At 46.1% G+C, this 17,500-nt stretch overlaps 1 protein-coding gene across 4 annotated transcripts in view; it reads right to left on the bottom strand.

Annotated features, from left to right (window-relative positions):
• grip1 (glutamate receptor interacting protein 1) overlaps positions 1-17,500 on the bottom strand; it is a 350,390-nt gene that overhangs the window by 31,413 nt on the left and 301,477 nt on the right. For all 4 annotated transcript variants that reach the window (XM_062528265.1, XM_062528266.1, XM_062528262.1 and 1 more), the window contains exons 13-14: positions 11,804-11,949; positions 8,728-8,808 (exon numbers count right to left, since the gene is read on the bottom strand). In XM_062528265.1, coding sequence (XP_062384249.1) covers positions 8,728-8,808; positions 11,804-11,949 — 227 coding nt within the window. The remainder of the gene's footprint in view (positions 1-8,727; positions 8,809-11,803; positions 11,950-17,500) is intronic.

Here is a 17,500-nt window from a genome sequence, read left to right on the forward strand (position 1 = left end):
AGGAGCTTCGACGGAGACCTGAGGGATCGCTCTCCCCTCCTGACAAGTCCATCTCCCCCCCCGAGTTAGCACACTCTGACAGAGGAAATAATCACTACTCACTTCTTTAGGTGGGGGCGGAGGAGAGGAGGAGCGAGGGAGGGAGGGAGGGAGGGAGGAGAACAAGACATTCTGATGGAAAGAGAGAGACTGATGGAAAGAGAGGAAAAAAGGAAGGGAGACAGTGGGGAAGAAAGGTGGAGAAGAGACAAAGCGAGAGAAGGAGGGAGGCCCTGACGGAAGAGGGAAGCGGAGGAGAGAGAAATAAATGTGTGTCCAGTGAACATGACGGCTGGGTTATTACCTACAACTCAGATACAGAATAACAGACTGCAACCTCAGCCCCTTCCTCACACTCACACTCACACTCACACACACACACACACACACACACACACTCACACACACTCACACACACTCACACACACTCACACACACTCACACACACTCACACACACTCACACACACACACTCACACACACACTCACACACACACTCACACACACTCACACACACTCACACACACTCACACACACACACACACACCTTGTGCCCTGATAACACTTTAGGAACTGATGAATTTTGTTCATTCCAGGTGGATAAAATTGCACCGCAGTTCAAGGTTCCAAGAAGGATGTAATGTTAGCTTTTTTCATTACGTCTTGACAAACCTTTCCACATAAACATCTCCCCCAAACTCATTCTCTCTCCCCACTTCATCTTTCCCGTACCCATTTCCTCTACGTGGCCAACGGTGATGGGGTGAAATGTGAAATGAAATGACCTCCCAGCACAAACACACGCTGATAGATAACCTCCACTGGGGCCAGAGGAGTTTCAATTGCAGCTCAATTTCATTCCATTTAATTCAATTTCATTTAAGGCTGCTTAACGCAGCGCAGAAGACATTGTATGTCTCAAGGTGCTTCACAGAGTCCAACCTGAACTTGAACTTGCTGGAGAAAAAAAAGACACTTCATTCTTGACTGTACACCAGTGTGTCATACATGAGAACAGAGGAAATTCTGGATCTTGAACTTGAACTGACCTTGAGCTTCTCTGCTGCATTGTACAGTACACTTGAACCAAACGTGAATCAGGCATAAACTTCCCTGACTGTCTCCTGTTGTCTGCACTGTTATCTACTTCTGGCCAGGGGAATCATCAGGTAGCGTGTTTGATGTGATGTTTGTGTTGTATGGGCAGTGCTCCTTATTTATTTATTTATTTATCTGATTTGATTGTGCTTGTTTTATTTTTGTTTTATCTTATTTCATTATTTTATGCTATTGCATTACCTTTATCCTACTGTTATTTTGTATTACTTTTACATCTTACTTTTATTTTTTTTTATCATTTTTATCCTACTGTTTGTCTATTGTTGTGTTGTACAGCACTTTGGAAACCTTGTGTTTGTTTAATTGTGCTATATAAATAAAGTTGGATTGGATTGGATCGGATCATGGGAGTTGGAGTGGGACTGAGCATAGGAGCTGGGTAGGTGGCAGAAGCCAAAGGAAATGCTTCCCTCTAATGTCATTTATGTATGTACAGTATGTATGTATGCATGTAGGTATGTATCCATGTATAAGGAATATATACTGTAGCTGCACTCTCTTGGCTTGAATAAAAGCATTTGGTGAATGACTGCATATGCCAATATCAACACTGGCTCTGTTCCTGTTGCTGTGTACGTCTGCCGACTATCTGGGGGGCATGTGGGAAGAGAGCTGACTGAGGATGACTGAGGGGCATAAACAACTATTTCTGATCTAGGTGGTAAAAAAAGTGTTGCTGTCGGTCTTGTACGGGGTTACATGCGTACGCAGTATTATGGCACTTTGTCCACAACGAACACGTTTTCAAATTCCAGAACTTTCTGTTCCTGAATCAGTATGCACTATGCAGTCCTCAGCGCAATTCCTTCCGTCCTGGAGAGATGTATGCGCCGCCTGCGGGGAGTCTGTGTTTGGTCCACTGGGTGTGATTTTCTGCGAGGTGTGGGTCAGAAATCTGTGTTGGATACCCAGGAATCTGTCAGTTACCGGAGGGCAAGTCCGTGAGAAGTCTTGATGCTGAAGTGTGTGAGACATCCCTGAGGAGGGTCTTTGAAGTTACCTGGACAGCCAGTTATGACTTAAATCATCACCAACCATTCAGTCCACCCTTCACCACCTGACACGCGCCTGAATGCTAAATGAGGGACGGCGGAACTACAGGTAGTAGGATAGCAGCATGACAATGACCCGTTCCTGTCGCAGATCCATACATCACATCCTGTCAGGTACTACCCTAAACGTCTTCACTAAGACTCGTCTGTAGTGTTGGTGAGACGTTGAGGGTGAATGTAAGTTCAACGTGTACACACACACACACACAGACACACACACACACACACACACTTCTGAATATGTCTGCATTATGAATTGCATGAGAGCATCTCCATTTTTAACATGGGCTCCACAGCGGCAGCATCTCAGTCTAGGAATAGCAGCTCTCTGCTCATCAGAGGTGTGAAGCTGAGAGATGTTTTTGGGGCCTTTATTGCGTGAGAGAGTGCATGAGCGTGTGTGGAGAGGGAGTGTTTGAGTCTCTCTGTATATGTGTGTGCTGGTGTGTGTGTGTGTGTGTGTGTGTGCGTGTGTGTGGAGAGGAGGTATTTGAGTCTCCCTGTATATGAGTGTACTGGTGTGTGTGTGTGTGTGTGTGAGTGCGTGGAGAGGGAGTGTGTGTTAGTGTTAGTGTGTGTGTGTGTGTGTGTGTGTGTGTGGAGACTAGGGAGTGTTTGAGTATATGTGTGTGTGTGTGTGGAGATGGAATGTGTGTGTGTGTGTGTGTGAGTGTGTGTGTGTGTGTGTGTGTGGCAAATGCGACATAAATAATGTGAGCCGCTGTGGTCCAGGGGAGCAGACCTGAGCGAGGGAACCCTGGGTGAACACAGCGTGGAACACGCCAGAACACACTCAGTGCAGCAGACCGTTCAAATGCACACCTCTCCCTCCTCCTCACTCCCCCTCTCTCTATCTCTCCCTCTCCCAGTCACTCTCTTTCTCCCTCTCCCTCCTCCTCACTCTCCCCCTCTCTCTCCCTCTCTCTCCTCCTCTCTCTTTCCCCCTCTCCCTCCTCCTCGCTATACCCCTCACTCTCTTTCTCCCTCTCCCTCCTCCTCACTCTCTCTCTCTCTCTTTCTCCTTATCCCTCCTCCTCTCCCCCTCTCTCTCTCCCTCTCCCTCCTCCTCGCTCTTCCCATCACTCTCTTTCTCCTTCTCTACCCCCCCCACTCTCTCAAACTTAACACTATGTTATAACTTTCCCCATTTCTCCCTCTGACTAACTCCCTCCCTCTCTTTCTCTTTCTTTCTCTCTCTCTCTCCCTCTCTCTCTCTCTCAAACACACACACACAAACACACACACTTTCTTTTTTGAAGATTACTTGGCTTTCCTTGCATCTCTACTCCTCCTTACTTTATTTTGGAAGCACTTGGGCTCAAGTTGAATCAAATTAGAAGAGAGAGAGAGAGAGAGAGGGAGAGAGAGAGAGAGAGAGGACAGTGTGCAGAGTGGTGAGAGATAAAGAGAGAGAGAGAGAGATGGAGAGAGAGAGAGACGGAGAGAAAGTAATAAAGTGCTCCTGTGACATGTGACACATCTTGGAAGAGGAGTTAGAACACCAGCGCTCGTCTTCCTGCTCCAGCAGCTCTGCATTTAGCACATCTTATAGCCTCTCCGCCTCCCCTGACTGCCTGCTAGACTACTGGCTAAAAATCACACGCTCCACTCTGCACCCCTCTATCCTCCACCTCCACCTCCGTCTCCACCTCCAGCCTCCCACCCCACCCCACCCCACCCCACCCCACCCCACCCCACTCCCCCTGGGGGACGCCGGCGGGATTGCACTGCTCCTCGTGACGGGGTGCGGTTGTTTTCCGGCCGTAGGTGCGCTAAGACGCTGTTTATCTGGAGACGGCGGTATGGCTCGGAGTCGGCTCGGCGCTGTTAGTCATTAGGAGAAGCTTGCTCCGCTACCTGCCCCGGCCGCCTCCCACTAAATAAGCCCAGCGGGAGCGCCTGCGTTTACAGTACATCCCCGGGTCTTAAGGCTGCTTAAATCCACCGCGCCCAACACACACACACACACACACACACACACACACACACACACACACACACATACACACAGACAGACTAAGAGACAGAGTTTCACTTTGCTGAGGGGAGTTTGCAAAAGAGCTTAGCTTGCACAATCCTGCACTAAACTTGAGCGGAGTAAAAAAAAAAACCGGAGCCACGGAAAAGAAAAACACAAGACAGAATGAATGTGGGGGATCTTCTTGCTTTGTGCCCCCACAGATTGGTGCAGGAGAAGCAGGCAATTACGGGCGTCAGGCGGGAGCTCACCCGTGATCCTGCATCTGGCAGACTCGCGCGTTTTCACCACGCACAGGAGAACAATAAACGCAGCGCTGTAAGCTTTGCCAAGCAAGACAATGACTGAGGATGCTTCAACTGTAGGGTGGTGGGCAGGTACGGTCATCTGGGGAGGATAGCGCTAGTGCGTATGTGTGTGTGTCTGTGTGTGTGTGTGTGGGGGGGGGGATTAAAAGGTTTTGGGTTTTGTGTGTGTAAAAGTGTGTGCATGTGTGTAGGTATGCATGTGTGTGTGTGTGTGTGTGTGTGTGTGTGTGTGTGTGTGTGTGTGTGTGTGTGTGTGTGTAACAATGAGAACACACTGGATGAGGGGCTCATGAAAATAAATGAAATTCCCAATTGTCATTGGCGCTAATGACCTTGTGAACAGTCATGTGACTTTAAGTATGCCATTAAATGGCAAGGTGTGTGTGTGTGTCTGTGTGTGTGCGCGTGTATGTGTGTGACTGTGTGCAAGCCTGTTTGCAAATGCCCTTATGCATATCAACATCAATCTGTGTCTAGATGTGTAGGTGTGTGTGTGTGTGTGTGTGTGTGTGTGTGTGTGTGTGTGTGTGTGTGTGTGTGTGTGTGTGTGTGCGTGTGTGTGTGGGTGTTTGTGGTTTATGAGCCTTGGAGTTGGTAGCCTGAGACACATTAGAGTTTTATATGTGCTATTAAACACATTAAGACACATACTGCTGCCAGAAATGTGCTATCTGTTTAACGCCTAAAGAGAATGAGAGAAAGAAATGGTGTGTGTGGGTGTGTGTGAGTGTGTATGTGTGTGTGTGTGTGTGTGTGTATGTGTGTATGTGTGAGAGTGAGTATGAGTGAGAGTGTGCGTATGTGTGCGCAAGGGTATATGGTATGTGCATAAAAGAATAATGCTCAAGGGTTTTGGCAAGGTCGTCCAAGGAGATATAGAACTCTGAACAATACCCACCTGAAAAAGCTAACACCGCAACACACTCAAAGCCGGATTTTCAAAGTGATTACCCCTAAAACATTGTGCTGAAGCGACATGACTATCCTCGGGATCGGCGTTAAACAAACCCACCGATCTGATGTGCTGGTTCAGAAAAAGTGTTTAAAATGAAAACAAAGCCAACGTATCTTAGAGTCGATGATCTCCCACATCCCCCCTACTGGCTTTAAATGAGTGTGTCAGTGGTATTTATTAAAGCCCACTGTCATTACACACACTTGTGACTCTAATACACACACACACACACACATGCACTCAGACACACAGACATGCAATCCCAGTCAGACACACACTCACACTCATAATGGCACCAGGCTCAGTTTTAACGAGGCTTATCCCCTGCTGTTTCTGCTGGTTCTATCGAGATGAAGGGGAATTGTCCACTCCATGAGGGGGCCGCCGAGGCTCAAAATTAGCCCGCTCAAACAATCTCTTTCCTGTGTTTGACGACGCGGGGTTCTGCCCCCGCCCCCCCCTCTCTCTCTCTCTCTCTTCGACTCCCTCGCTCTGCTTCTTTTCTCCGGTCTCTCTCTTTCCCTCCGTCCTTCCCTCTTTTCCTCTCTTCAAACGCTCACACAGTGTGATGATGGCTCTGGGCTCTGATGACGTGCTCGCAGGGGGAGACAGAGACAGAGAGGCCACTCAGTCTTATGTAAGAGGCCCCCTTTTAGTATTTTTAATGTTCCATTACTGTCGCTCTCCTCTTTCTCCCACTACATCACTCTCTCTCTCTCTCCTCTTGTCTCTACCTCCTCCTCCTCCTCTTCTCTCTCTCTCTTCTCTCCCTCTGTCTCTCTGTCTCCATCTTTTTGCCTTGGCTGGTGTTGATTTTGATAAAGCATGTTGAAGACTGTAATCCTGCTCTAACTCTTTCATTTGCCACAGTACGTTCCTCTCTCCTTCGCTTTTCTCTCTCTCTCCTTTGCTCCTACTCCTGTGTTCTCTCTCTTTCTCTCTCTGTCTTCAGTTTCTACTCAATTCATTTTGAAAAAGTTCCAAGAATATTGTAATCCTGCTCTCTCTCTCTCTCTCTCTCATTCCACTCTGAATCCCACTCTCTCTCCTTCCTCTCCATTCCTCTCTTCCCTTCTTCCGTCTCCTCTTTCTTTGTGATGGGGTTCCAGAGCTGTGTGACTCGTGCGCCTGCAGTAAACCTTTAATGTCAGCCACTAAAGCGGGTGCTGGGAGACGGGGATAAATCTCAGTGTCTGCATTGGCCCGCCAGCATACATCTCACACACACACACACACACACATATACACACACACGCACACACACACGCCTTAGGGGGAGGAAGAAGAGGCTTACATGTGTCAGTGTGTAAGGATGTGTGTGTATGTGTGCATGTGTGTGCATGTGTGCGGCGCGCGCATGCGTGAGTGTGTGCGTGGGTATGTGTCTGTGTCTATGAGAATGCGTGTGTATATATGAGGATGAACAACTATGCATGTGAAATGGTGTGTGTGTGCATTTGCTTGAGGTTGTGTGTGTGTGTGTGTGTGCTTGTGTGGGTGTGGTGGCGTGACCAATGTCCCCTTGGAGGACAGGTCGTGCTGGAGCCATCACAGCTCATATGACACACTGGGCCATCAATTCTCCCCACCAATCACGAGCAAGCCACCCGAGGCACACAGGCAACAAACACACACACACACACACACACACACACACACACACACACACACACACACACACACAGGAGATGTGTAGACGTGATAGAAAAGGGAAGGTGGCGGGTAAGAGGAGAGGAGACGAAGGATGGACATAATGTATGATTATTTCAGGCAACGGTTCCCACCAAAGGCATTCATTTATAGATTCATATAAAACTGTGTGTGTGTCAGTGTGTGTGTGTATAATATCTCCCCAGGGGAAATATTATACAGGGGATATTTTTGTGCCAGAGGAACATTTTTTAGTTCTTCTACTGATACTTTTCACACTGCGTGGAATGGGGCGATTCTAGTTCCTGTAACTGTGGTTCCAACTATCCCTGCACATACCGTAGGAACCTTGACTGGTATACAGTAAGTACAAGTTGATTGGTCAAGCACAATAATCATCTTAGTCAAGGCAGCCGAACATTTGCCTAAAGGCATCCTATCCAAGTGTTTGAACCTGAACACGTTCATCTTGATGGTAAACTAACGCGTGGTGGGGAGAATGGTGGGCCTTGCTCAGCCATATCTTACCCATCCACAGAAAAAACAGCTTTGCCACTTTGCTCCTCTTCCGACCGGGAGAATCACACATTGCTTTACGGCAACTGTGCAACAGCCTACTATTTGTATGAAATCGAGAAATATTATCTTGGCAGTCTTGTCAGTCAGTGACCCTTCATATCATTCAATTCATTACTCTATGCTCATGGAATAAAAGGGCTGCCTGCTACCCTAATGTCAATTTCATAATCTGCCTGAAGAAAAACTGCTATCACTTGGACAGACGTGAGCAGGATGCTTTTTCCACTGAAATGGAAGCCCTTTTTGTTAGCCTTTGCAATGCTATCTTACTCAATCTTTATGATTGAACATTAGTATGGGGAGTCAGCGCTTTATTTCTACTGCACAAGAGGCGTGCTCTCTCAGAGGAGGGGCGGGACTGTCGAGCTCTATTGGCATCGTTCAAATGACTCCGTACGCTTGGATAGTCCTTCAACCAATCAGACCAACGATCCGGTGCATCTTTTGGATAAGCTAGTTTGTGATTGGAGCCAAAGGTTGTGGACAGGAAGCAGGGGATATAGACGTGCAGGTTTCCTGCCTGAACTGCCAGGCGAAATACAAATTCGCCAGCAGGTCAGGCAGGGTTCATCCAGCCTAATGCTATCTGTCAATAAGGTTACATTTCCCACTGTAATAGGGTACCGTGTGGGCTACTTGAAGCTTATCTTATTAGTCTTTGCTATAGTAATGCTACAGTATCTTTAAAATCGAACCTGAAACCTGAAACAACAACAATCAGCCACTAAAATGTGTACCAAGTTTTGGTCCCCCATCAGGCAGTGTTTCATTAATGTATGTGCACCACCCCAGTACTCCTACTGGTGGAGTGAATGTAAACAGAAAAGGCCCTGGGGTAGTTCTAGAGGTAGCCTCTCCCCTGGGCAGTTCCTTGAAATGAGTTGTCCAAAAACGGCCCATGAAAAACCATGGGAGACAGGTAGAACAAAACATACACAAGGGTGTACATAACTTTGGCCTATCAGTGTGTGTCTGAGTGTGTGTGTGTGTGTCTGACTGACTGTGTGTGTGTGTGTGTGAGTGTCTGTGTGTGCGTTGGAACACTTACAGCTGATAGTGATGCCCAGCTCCACCCCGGGCTTCTTGGGTAGTTTGACGTGGAACGTTCCACTGCTGGGGATGACAGACTCTGTAGGAGATAAATAAGAGGCTGTGAGAAAGAGGGAACATGACATGAGAAAGAGAAAGAGAAAGAGAGAGAGAGAGACATGAGAAAGAGAAAGAGAGAGATAGAGACAGGGAGAGAGAGAAAGAGAGAGATAGAGACAGGGAGAGAGAGAGAGAAAGAGAAGGATGAGAGGAAAACAAACATCATTTTTGATATATCTATTGACATTCACAACACAATTTTCCACTGGACCCATTTGTCTTGCTGTGCAGCAGGAGGAGGAGGAAGAGGAGGAGGAGGAGGAGGAGGAGGAGGTTGGCTGGCGGTCTGGATCTAAAACCTTCGTCGGTGCATGAAAACACCTGGAAAGAGCTGCCTATACCTGTCCCTGATTTAATTGGATCTGAAAGTCTTCACAAAGTCCTCCTCCAGCTGAGAGAGACGGCTACTGACAGAGAAGATCTATATCCGAGAGAACAGACTGTCCCTTGGTGGCTGTGCGAGTGTGTGAGTGTGTGGGAGAGCATGTGTGTGTGTGTGTGTGTGTGTGTGCGTGTGTGTGTGTGTGTGTGCTCAGATCTACTGCTCCCAGATGGCTCGCCGTTTGGCATTAGAGGCTGAGCTCTTCAAATGATCACTCAATAACTCACTGCTCCCAGCAGAGCCACAGGACACTCTCATTTACTTTTAAATAACAGGCACGCGCGCACACACACACACGCGCATACGAACACGCGCACACAAACACGTGCATGCACACACACACACACACACACACACACACACACACACACACACACACACACACACACACACGGGTACACACACAACTCAGACAGGCCGATAGACAGACACACATACACACACACACACACACCCTCATGGCAGGAGTCCAAATATTGTATAAATCCTCAAACACATCCTTATCTTTTGACATCATCAGGTCTAGTAGACCCTGATCAATGATCCAAGGGAGCGCCACCAACATCAGTGGCTAAATAATTATGCAGCAGACACCAGCGTTTACTGAACTGTTACTGGAATGCACACAAACACACACACACATATACACACATACACACAATATACACACAAACACACACACTATCATCAATAAACAGCCACCAGAAAATTAGCTGTCAACACCTAGCCAACCACGGGAGAATTGAAAAACATTAAATATCAAATTCTAAATTCCAATTTGCACTTCTCCGAAACGTCTACTTTCACACTATATTTCACACTGGCGTCATGCGGTAACTACACCCTTGCACTGTCATATGTGGCGCTTAAGTGGCACTTCATAATACCCTGCGAAACATCTGGACGAATCATCTGTAATCATCAGCAGTAAATCGGCGCAGGACACCGAGCTAATAATGATAACGGGGCAGTGATCAGATCTGCGGAATAAACTCCAGGGGATACGAATGACGACCCAACCGAATGACCAGAGAGGCCCTTCTGCTAGTACGTGCATGGGCGCGGACGTGTGTGCTTACGTGTGTCTCTCTGTGGGCGTGTGTGTGTGTGTGTGTGTGTGTGTATATCTCTACGTGTGTGTGTATGTGTGTCTATCTCTACGTGTGTGTGTATGTGTGGCTGCTTATGTGTATCTCTTTGTGGGTGTGTGTGTGTGTTCATGTGTGTCTAACTGTGGGCATATGAGTGTGTGTGTGTGTGTGAGTGTGTGTGTGTGTGTGTGTCTCTGTAATGGAGTGCGGTGCTGCTGTGTGTGTACTCATAATTAAAATGTCAGGGAGTGGGGCTGGCCGCGGTGCGATCCTCCAGTGTTGGGGTAATTACGGAGGGAGAGCGGGAGCAGAGCTGTTAGCGCAGACACACTCGCTGACATCGGCCAGGGACGAAGTGTGTGTGTGTGTGTGAGGATAGAATGTGAAGCATGGGGGCACATAGAGAAATAATAACTATAACGAACTGAGATACAGTCAGATTGCCACAGAGACATACTGTACGCAAAGAAAGATACACGCATGCACGCACGCACGCACACACGCATCCACACACACACACACACACACTATAACAGAGTGGTTGGACATGGTAAATTGAAACTGAAGAATTAATTTGTAAAACCAGAATCTCAATTTTTATGAATTTTCATTCGTCATGTTTCTTGATAGTGCATCCAAGTAATCAACCACACTGCAGCTGGTAAAGTAAAAATAAATGATGCACTCTCCAATTAAAAATGAAATTCGTAAATCTGTTAGAAATTTGAGGCACATCTGGCTGGTGTGTGTGTATGTCTGTGTGTGTGTGTGTGTGTGTGTGTGTGTGTGTGTGTGTGTGTGTGTGTCAGTATGGGTATTTGTATTCATGTAGACATCACATTTTAGGATCACAAATATTGATAAGCAAATTTTGTGTGTGTGTGTGTGTGTGTGTGTGTATGCGTGTGGAGGCGAGTCTAGGTTAATTTAAGCAGCTCTGGGTTGCTGCATGCAGAGCCAGGCACTTATCTGGCTCCCCATGTTCTCACACTCATACATATACATACCACCCGCCACACACACACACACACACACACAGTTTGTCCAGCAGCAGTCAATGCAACCTTGATCTGCACTTGCTTAACTATAATCTTCCATGTATCACACACACACACACACACACACACACACACACACAATATCCAGCGTGAGTTTTCGACCCCCCACCCCACCCCCGCACAGAGACAGAGTCCAGCTGACCTTGGTCTTCTCTCTATTGAAGTATAATCTTGCTTCTCTCTGACAAACACGCCCACTGTGACTGTCAGGCTAAACTGAATATCTACAATGAGTTTACATTCTCTTTTCCCTCACTCACACTAACACACACACAAACACACACACACACACACACACACACACTTCTTCTTGTAGAAGTCATATTGACCTTGGTATTCACCTGATTAAGTATAATCTTACATCTTTGCTTGTGTATGTCACTCATACCCCCCCCCCCCCCCACCACCACCTCCCCCCCACAAACACACACACACACACCATACCTGCCACGTCGAACTCGATCTCCAGGGTGACCTTGTTGGTGATGCTGGAGTCCCTCAGCAGCTGGTTGGCTTCCTCCAGCGTACTGTCCTCGGTCGGGATGCCGTTGATCGACAGGATACGATCTCCGATCTGCAGGATGCCGCACCTGCAGGGGATCACAGAGGTCAAAGTTCAAATGCCAAGGTCACCCCAAACGATGGCATTGGCCTTCCCATTCCAAGCCCAACTAGCTTAAATGTTCCTTTAACTTGCATTTCATTGCAATTCACAAAATGCACCATCATTTGATTTCAAATGTATTGTATTACAATGCATACAATAAGCTATACCCTCTACATTATACAATACACATGCATGTGGACACTCTAACTATCTTAGTTATTAACACGCACTGCTCGTGGCGGTTAATTATCTTACTCTGTTCCGTTAAAGGCCACAAAATAAGCACATTATTAGCAAGCTGATAATAAACGTGCCAAAAGCCCATCTTCTCGTCAGGCCTTGTCCTTGGTAAATTAATGAGCTGTTTACACGGCCTTATGAGGATGCCTCGTGTTTATCGGCAGGAGTTCGTGGGAGGCCTTCAGCACCACGGGGAGCCTCCGCTAAGATTAGACACGATGAACTTTCGCTAACACGTCGCGTGCCTTTTCCGACGGCACCGCACAACAAAGGACGTTTGAGGGGGCTGTGAACCCGCGGTCCAGATTGCTGCCTAACGAAGATTAATCAGACACAGACCCAAGGGAAGGGTGTCTTTCATGTGGACTCCCTCTTCTGCAATTCACACGCACTTATTACAAAGCCACACACACACACACACACACACACACACACACACACACACACACACGTATCCATGCACACATACAGTACATACAATTGGCTACCAACACACACACACACAGACAGATATTTACAGTAGGGGCTAACTGCTTGAATATTCAGGGGCCAACTAACACAGAACTGACAAACAACCAATTAAATGAGATGGCAGGGAAACCCAGGAAACAATTTCTCCTGACTGGGTGCCTAAAAATAAAAATACATCAATTGCCACCCCCTCACATCCTCCTCTACATTCAAGAGCGTGCGCGCACACACACACACACACACACACACACACACACACACACACACACACATACACACAGGCACTACCCTGATAGCAAGAGGCTGGTTGACCACTGTTGTCGACCCACAGGGGGCAGATATGGCAGTTTGCTACCAGTCATCTGTTATCTGCAAATCTGATATTGTTATCTGGGTCTACATGGTCCATTCTCAAACTGAATGGTGCGCCTCCTACGGTTTGATCCGCAGATGTGAACCGAGATAAAAACCGAGGTAAAATCATAACATCTGTCATTTTCTGCTATTTACAAAATGTGGTCATCGCACCACAAACTGCATGCCCCTTATGGGTTTACATTCACAGAACACCATGCAGTCTATCAGCATTTCCCTGCAGCCCATCAACACATTCACTGCCCTTGCATCGTCATGCTTACAGACAGATTAACTACCAAAGCTGGTAGTTCAAAAATGTAGCCTAAATGTAGCATCAAAAATGTAGCCTAATCCCTCAGAGGTAATATCATAATTTTGTTTTCAATTAAAAACATTTTTAATTGATTAAGTTACTGAAACCAGAGCCGACCAAGCAGACATTGTACCTTTGCATCCCTAACACACACGGACACACTTACACACTCACACACAAAATATTCTTACTCATTCACATAAACATACCGAACTCCCTCCTCCTGCTATCTCTCTCTCGCTCTATCTCTCTCTCTCTCTCTCTCTCTCTCTCGCTCTCTCTCTCCCTATCTCTCTCTCTCACACACACACACACACACACACACACACACACACACACACACACACACAGGCAGAGGCTGGCTGCTGTGAGAGAGTGGGCACAGGGCATGGTGCTGCCCGCGGCGTGGTGGAGGGTCTGACACGCGTCTGGTGCCCAGGTGCCAGCTGTTCCAGCTCAGCCAGCGTCAGAGGGCAACCCTCGGAGGGCACCGACGAGGAGCAGACATGTCTCCAGCTCATTTATATCCTATCTGTCTCACTCTCACACACACACACACACACACACACACACTTAAAAGGTACCCAGTGCAGAAGACATTTCTCCAGCTCATTTACAGTGTATCCTATCTGTCTCCCTCTCTCAGACACACACACACACACACACACACACACACACACACACACACACACACACACACACACACACACACACACACACACACACACACACACACACACACACACACACACACACACTTAAAAGGTACCCAGTGCAGAAGACATTTCTCCAGTTCATTTATCTCCTATCTGTCTGTCTGTCTGTCTGTCTGTCTGTCTGTCTGTCTGTCTGTCTGTCTGTCTGTCTGTCTGTCTGTCTGTCTGTCTGTCTGTCTGTCTGTCTGTCTGTCTGTCTGTCTCTCTCAGACTCAGACCCAGACTCAGACACACACACACACACCACTTAAAAGGTACTGAGTACAGTGCCAGGAGAAGATATTTTTCCAGCTCATTCATCTCCTATCTGTCAGACACAGACACGCACGCAAACATACAGACATAAAAACGCAAACAAACATGCACCTTCCCACACACAGATAGACATAGACACATACCGTACTGTAGCAGCGCACTAATAAACAATAGTATTAGCATTCTGCAGCTCTCTGTCTCCCACTCCCACAAACAGACCTTGGATTAGAACACGTCTCAACTCATTTGCATTGACGCAACGCTGGTGTGCTGCATATAACAGAAACCTCATCACGGATGAAGCCCATTCAGAAACTCATCTGTCTGCGTGACGGCCTGGGCAAAGACAAACATGACAAGGACGGGGCAGATTTCAATCTGATACTGACTGATATCAACATCAACTAACCATTTGGTCAGTGGTGAACATGGACATAGCAACAAGACATGTCAACCAGAAGACGTACAAACAGAGACACACATACATAACTAGACATACCAACAAAAACATAGCAACAGAAAGACACACCAACAACAAGACCTACCAACAACAATCCAAACCAACTACAAGAAATACCAACAACAAGAAATACCAACGACAAGACATAATATGAACAACAAGACATACTGTACCAACTACAAGACATACCAACAACAACACATACGAACTAGGCTATTGTACAAGACATACTGACATCAAGAACTGCTGACATTTCAGTGCATTTCCAACCCTTACTAGCTCCCTATACAAGATCAGACCGTAGATCTAAATACCATCAGACTGTAGATCTATATACTATCAGACTAGATCTATCTAATATCAGACTGAAGATCTATCTAATATCAGACTGAAGATCTATCTAATATCATATCAGACTGAAGATCTATCTAATATCAGACTCTAGATCTATCTAATATTAGACTGTAGATCGATATAATATCAGACTGAAGATCTATATCAGACTCAAGATCTATATCAGACTCTAGATCTATATAATATCAGACTGAAGATCTCTATATCAGACTGCAGATGTGAGTGAGAGGTGGCTCCCATCTGTGACTGGACTTATAGCTTTGACTTGTTGTGCCATCCCATAATAACCCTGAGAGCAGATTGGCTATAAATCACATAGCCATTACACACAATCACTTCACTGAAAGACATACCGAGGCGGGATCAGAGAAAGCAATTACAGCCAACATAGTCTAACGCATAGCATCTTGCACGGCTAATCTCTGCATACACATACTGTACACAAACACAAACACATGCACAAACATAAGCTCACACACTTACACACACACACACACACACACACACACTTTCATTTTAAGAGAGCGGAATAACAGCGTTCAAATCGTCCTCTCTTTTCAGCAGGAAAACAGGAACAAAGATGAGTGTGTGTGTGGCAACTGAGGTGAACAGAGGGATAACTGGATGAGCACAGCAAGCACAGAGGGAGGGGGTTAGGGTGTTAGGGTGCGGAGGGATGTGTGGGTGGATTGTTTAAGGATATAATCAGATTATTAAGATTATAGATTAAACGTTCAGACACAGCAACAGGAGAGATTTGCCCTACAGATACCATATCTGAATCATACAGTGTGTGTGTGTGTGTGTGTGTGTGTGTGTGTGTGTGTGTGTGTGTGTGTGTGTGTGTGCGCGCGCGTGCATCAGATGCCCTGGGAGGCAAAAATGCCTGTCCCCAAGGATAGGCAATGTAAGATAACTGACACCGTTAAATATCTGAAATCATTCATTTACAGGAGTCATGCAACGCAACACACAAACACACACACACACACACACCCTGGGGATCTCTGTAAATCTCTCTGTCTTTCCACAATCTCTTGGACGGAGCTTCAATGCATGACTCACCACCCCAGTGAAAATAAACAGGCCCTCCTGACTCTCGAGATGGAATAACACTTCCCTCCGAACACAAGCAAATTCAAATCAAATAACATTTGCATAAGTAATGATACCTCACGCATGAAGTTTCCGGAAACTTTATGCAATGTACTGGGGATATGTTAATTCCCTCGACTGACTGATTAACATGTACATGGGAAATAAACCAGAGAGATGAGAGTGGGAGAAAAAAAAAATGACGCTGCAAAAATGTAAACAACAAACATAAATCACTTCAATGAATATTGTGACATGATTTAACTTCTTATTTTGTCTATGAACAGACGATTAAATGATTATATAAGTGGCACCACACTGCTTGGCATTTTGAGAATGTCTAAGGCTGGAACTTTTTCTTAATTGACCAGCATTGCAGCAGTAACTTGTGATAAAAATCCTCCACTTGCTCCATTTGTCCTCTTCCCCTACTCATTTTGCTAGAAAAACATTACAAAAAAATGGAAAGAACCTGAAAGCTTAATCCAATTTTATGCTAATTGTATCCATTCAAAAATCTTCACCCGCTCAATAGCATTTCCTCTTTGCATTGCCAAAAAAACAGCTCTACTGTAATCTCTCATGAAGACACAACGCCGATCCTCTGACAGTCATTTTCATATCCATTTTGTGCACTGTTTATCCCCCCCCCCCACTGAGAAATTTCAGTTTCAGGCTTTTGTTGATATCACAGCACTGCGAATGTGCGCATGGAAAGGAAAAAAGAAATAAATAAATAAAAAATCAATGTGAGCGTGATCTCAGAACAAAGTTGACAGACAGGCCTCTGTGCAGTGGCAGTTCTTTTGGATCTTTGCTCTGCCTTTGATACGGTCGACCAAGACATCCTCATCACCAGAGGACAGAAATAGGCTAGTCCCCTCTCCGCCACAGTGCTTTATTACTTTCACATTCTCCTGCCTGGCAATTCTACGCACCCGTTGGGAATTGTTCCTCTGCCAAGACTGACATAACTTTAGGAGTACATCAAGGCTCTATTTTGGAGTATGTGTTTATTCAGTCTGTATGCGTCTCCTCTTGGGAGAACAATACGAGAGCGTCGGATTGATTTGCACTGTGGTCTTTTAACATTCCCTTTGATTACATGTGTGTAGGAATGTTAATGAACATTGTATCACAGCACTTACATAAAATGGCCTAAAGAAACGCCGTCTCGAAAAGATGTTTTAAATGTTTTGATTCCATTTCAAAAGATCAGATTCAGACAAATAACTGATTACGAAAACTTTCATGAAGAGATGTTACATTAAAC

Source organism: Sardina pilchardus, chromosome 23, assembly GCF_963854185.1.
Source record: "Sardina pilchardus chromosome 23, fSarPil1.1, whole genome shotgun sequence".
NCBI classification, from domain to species: domain Eukaryota; kingdom Metazoa; phylum Chordata; class Actinopteri; order Clupeiformes; family Clupeidae; genus Sardina; species Sardina pilchardus.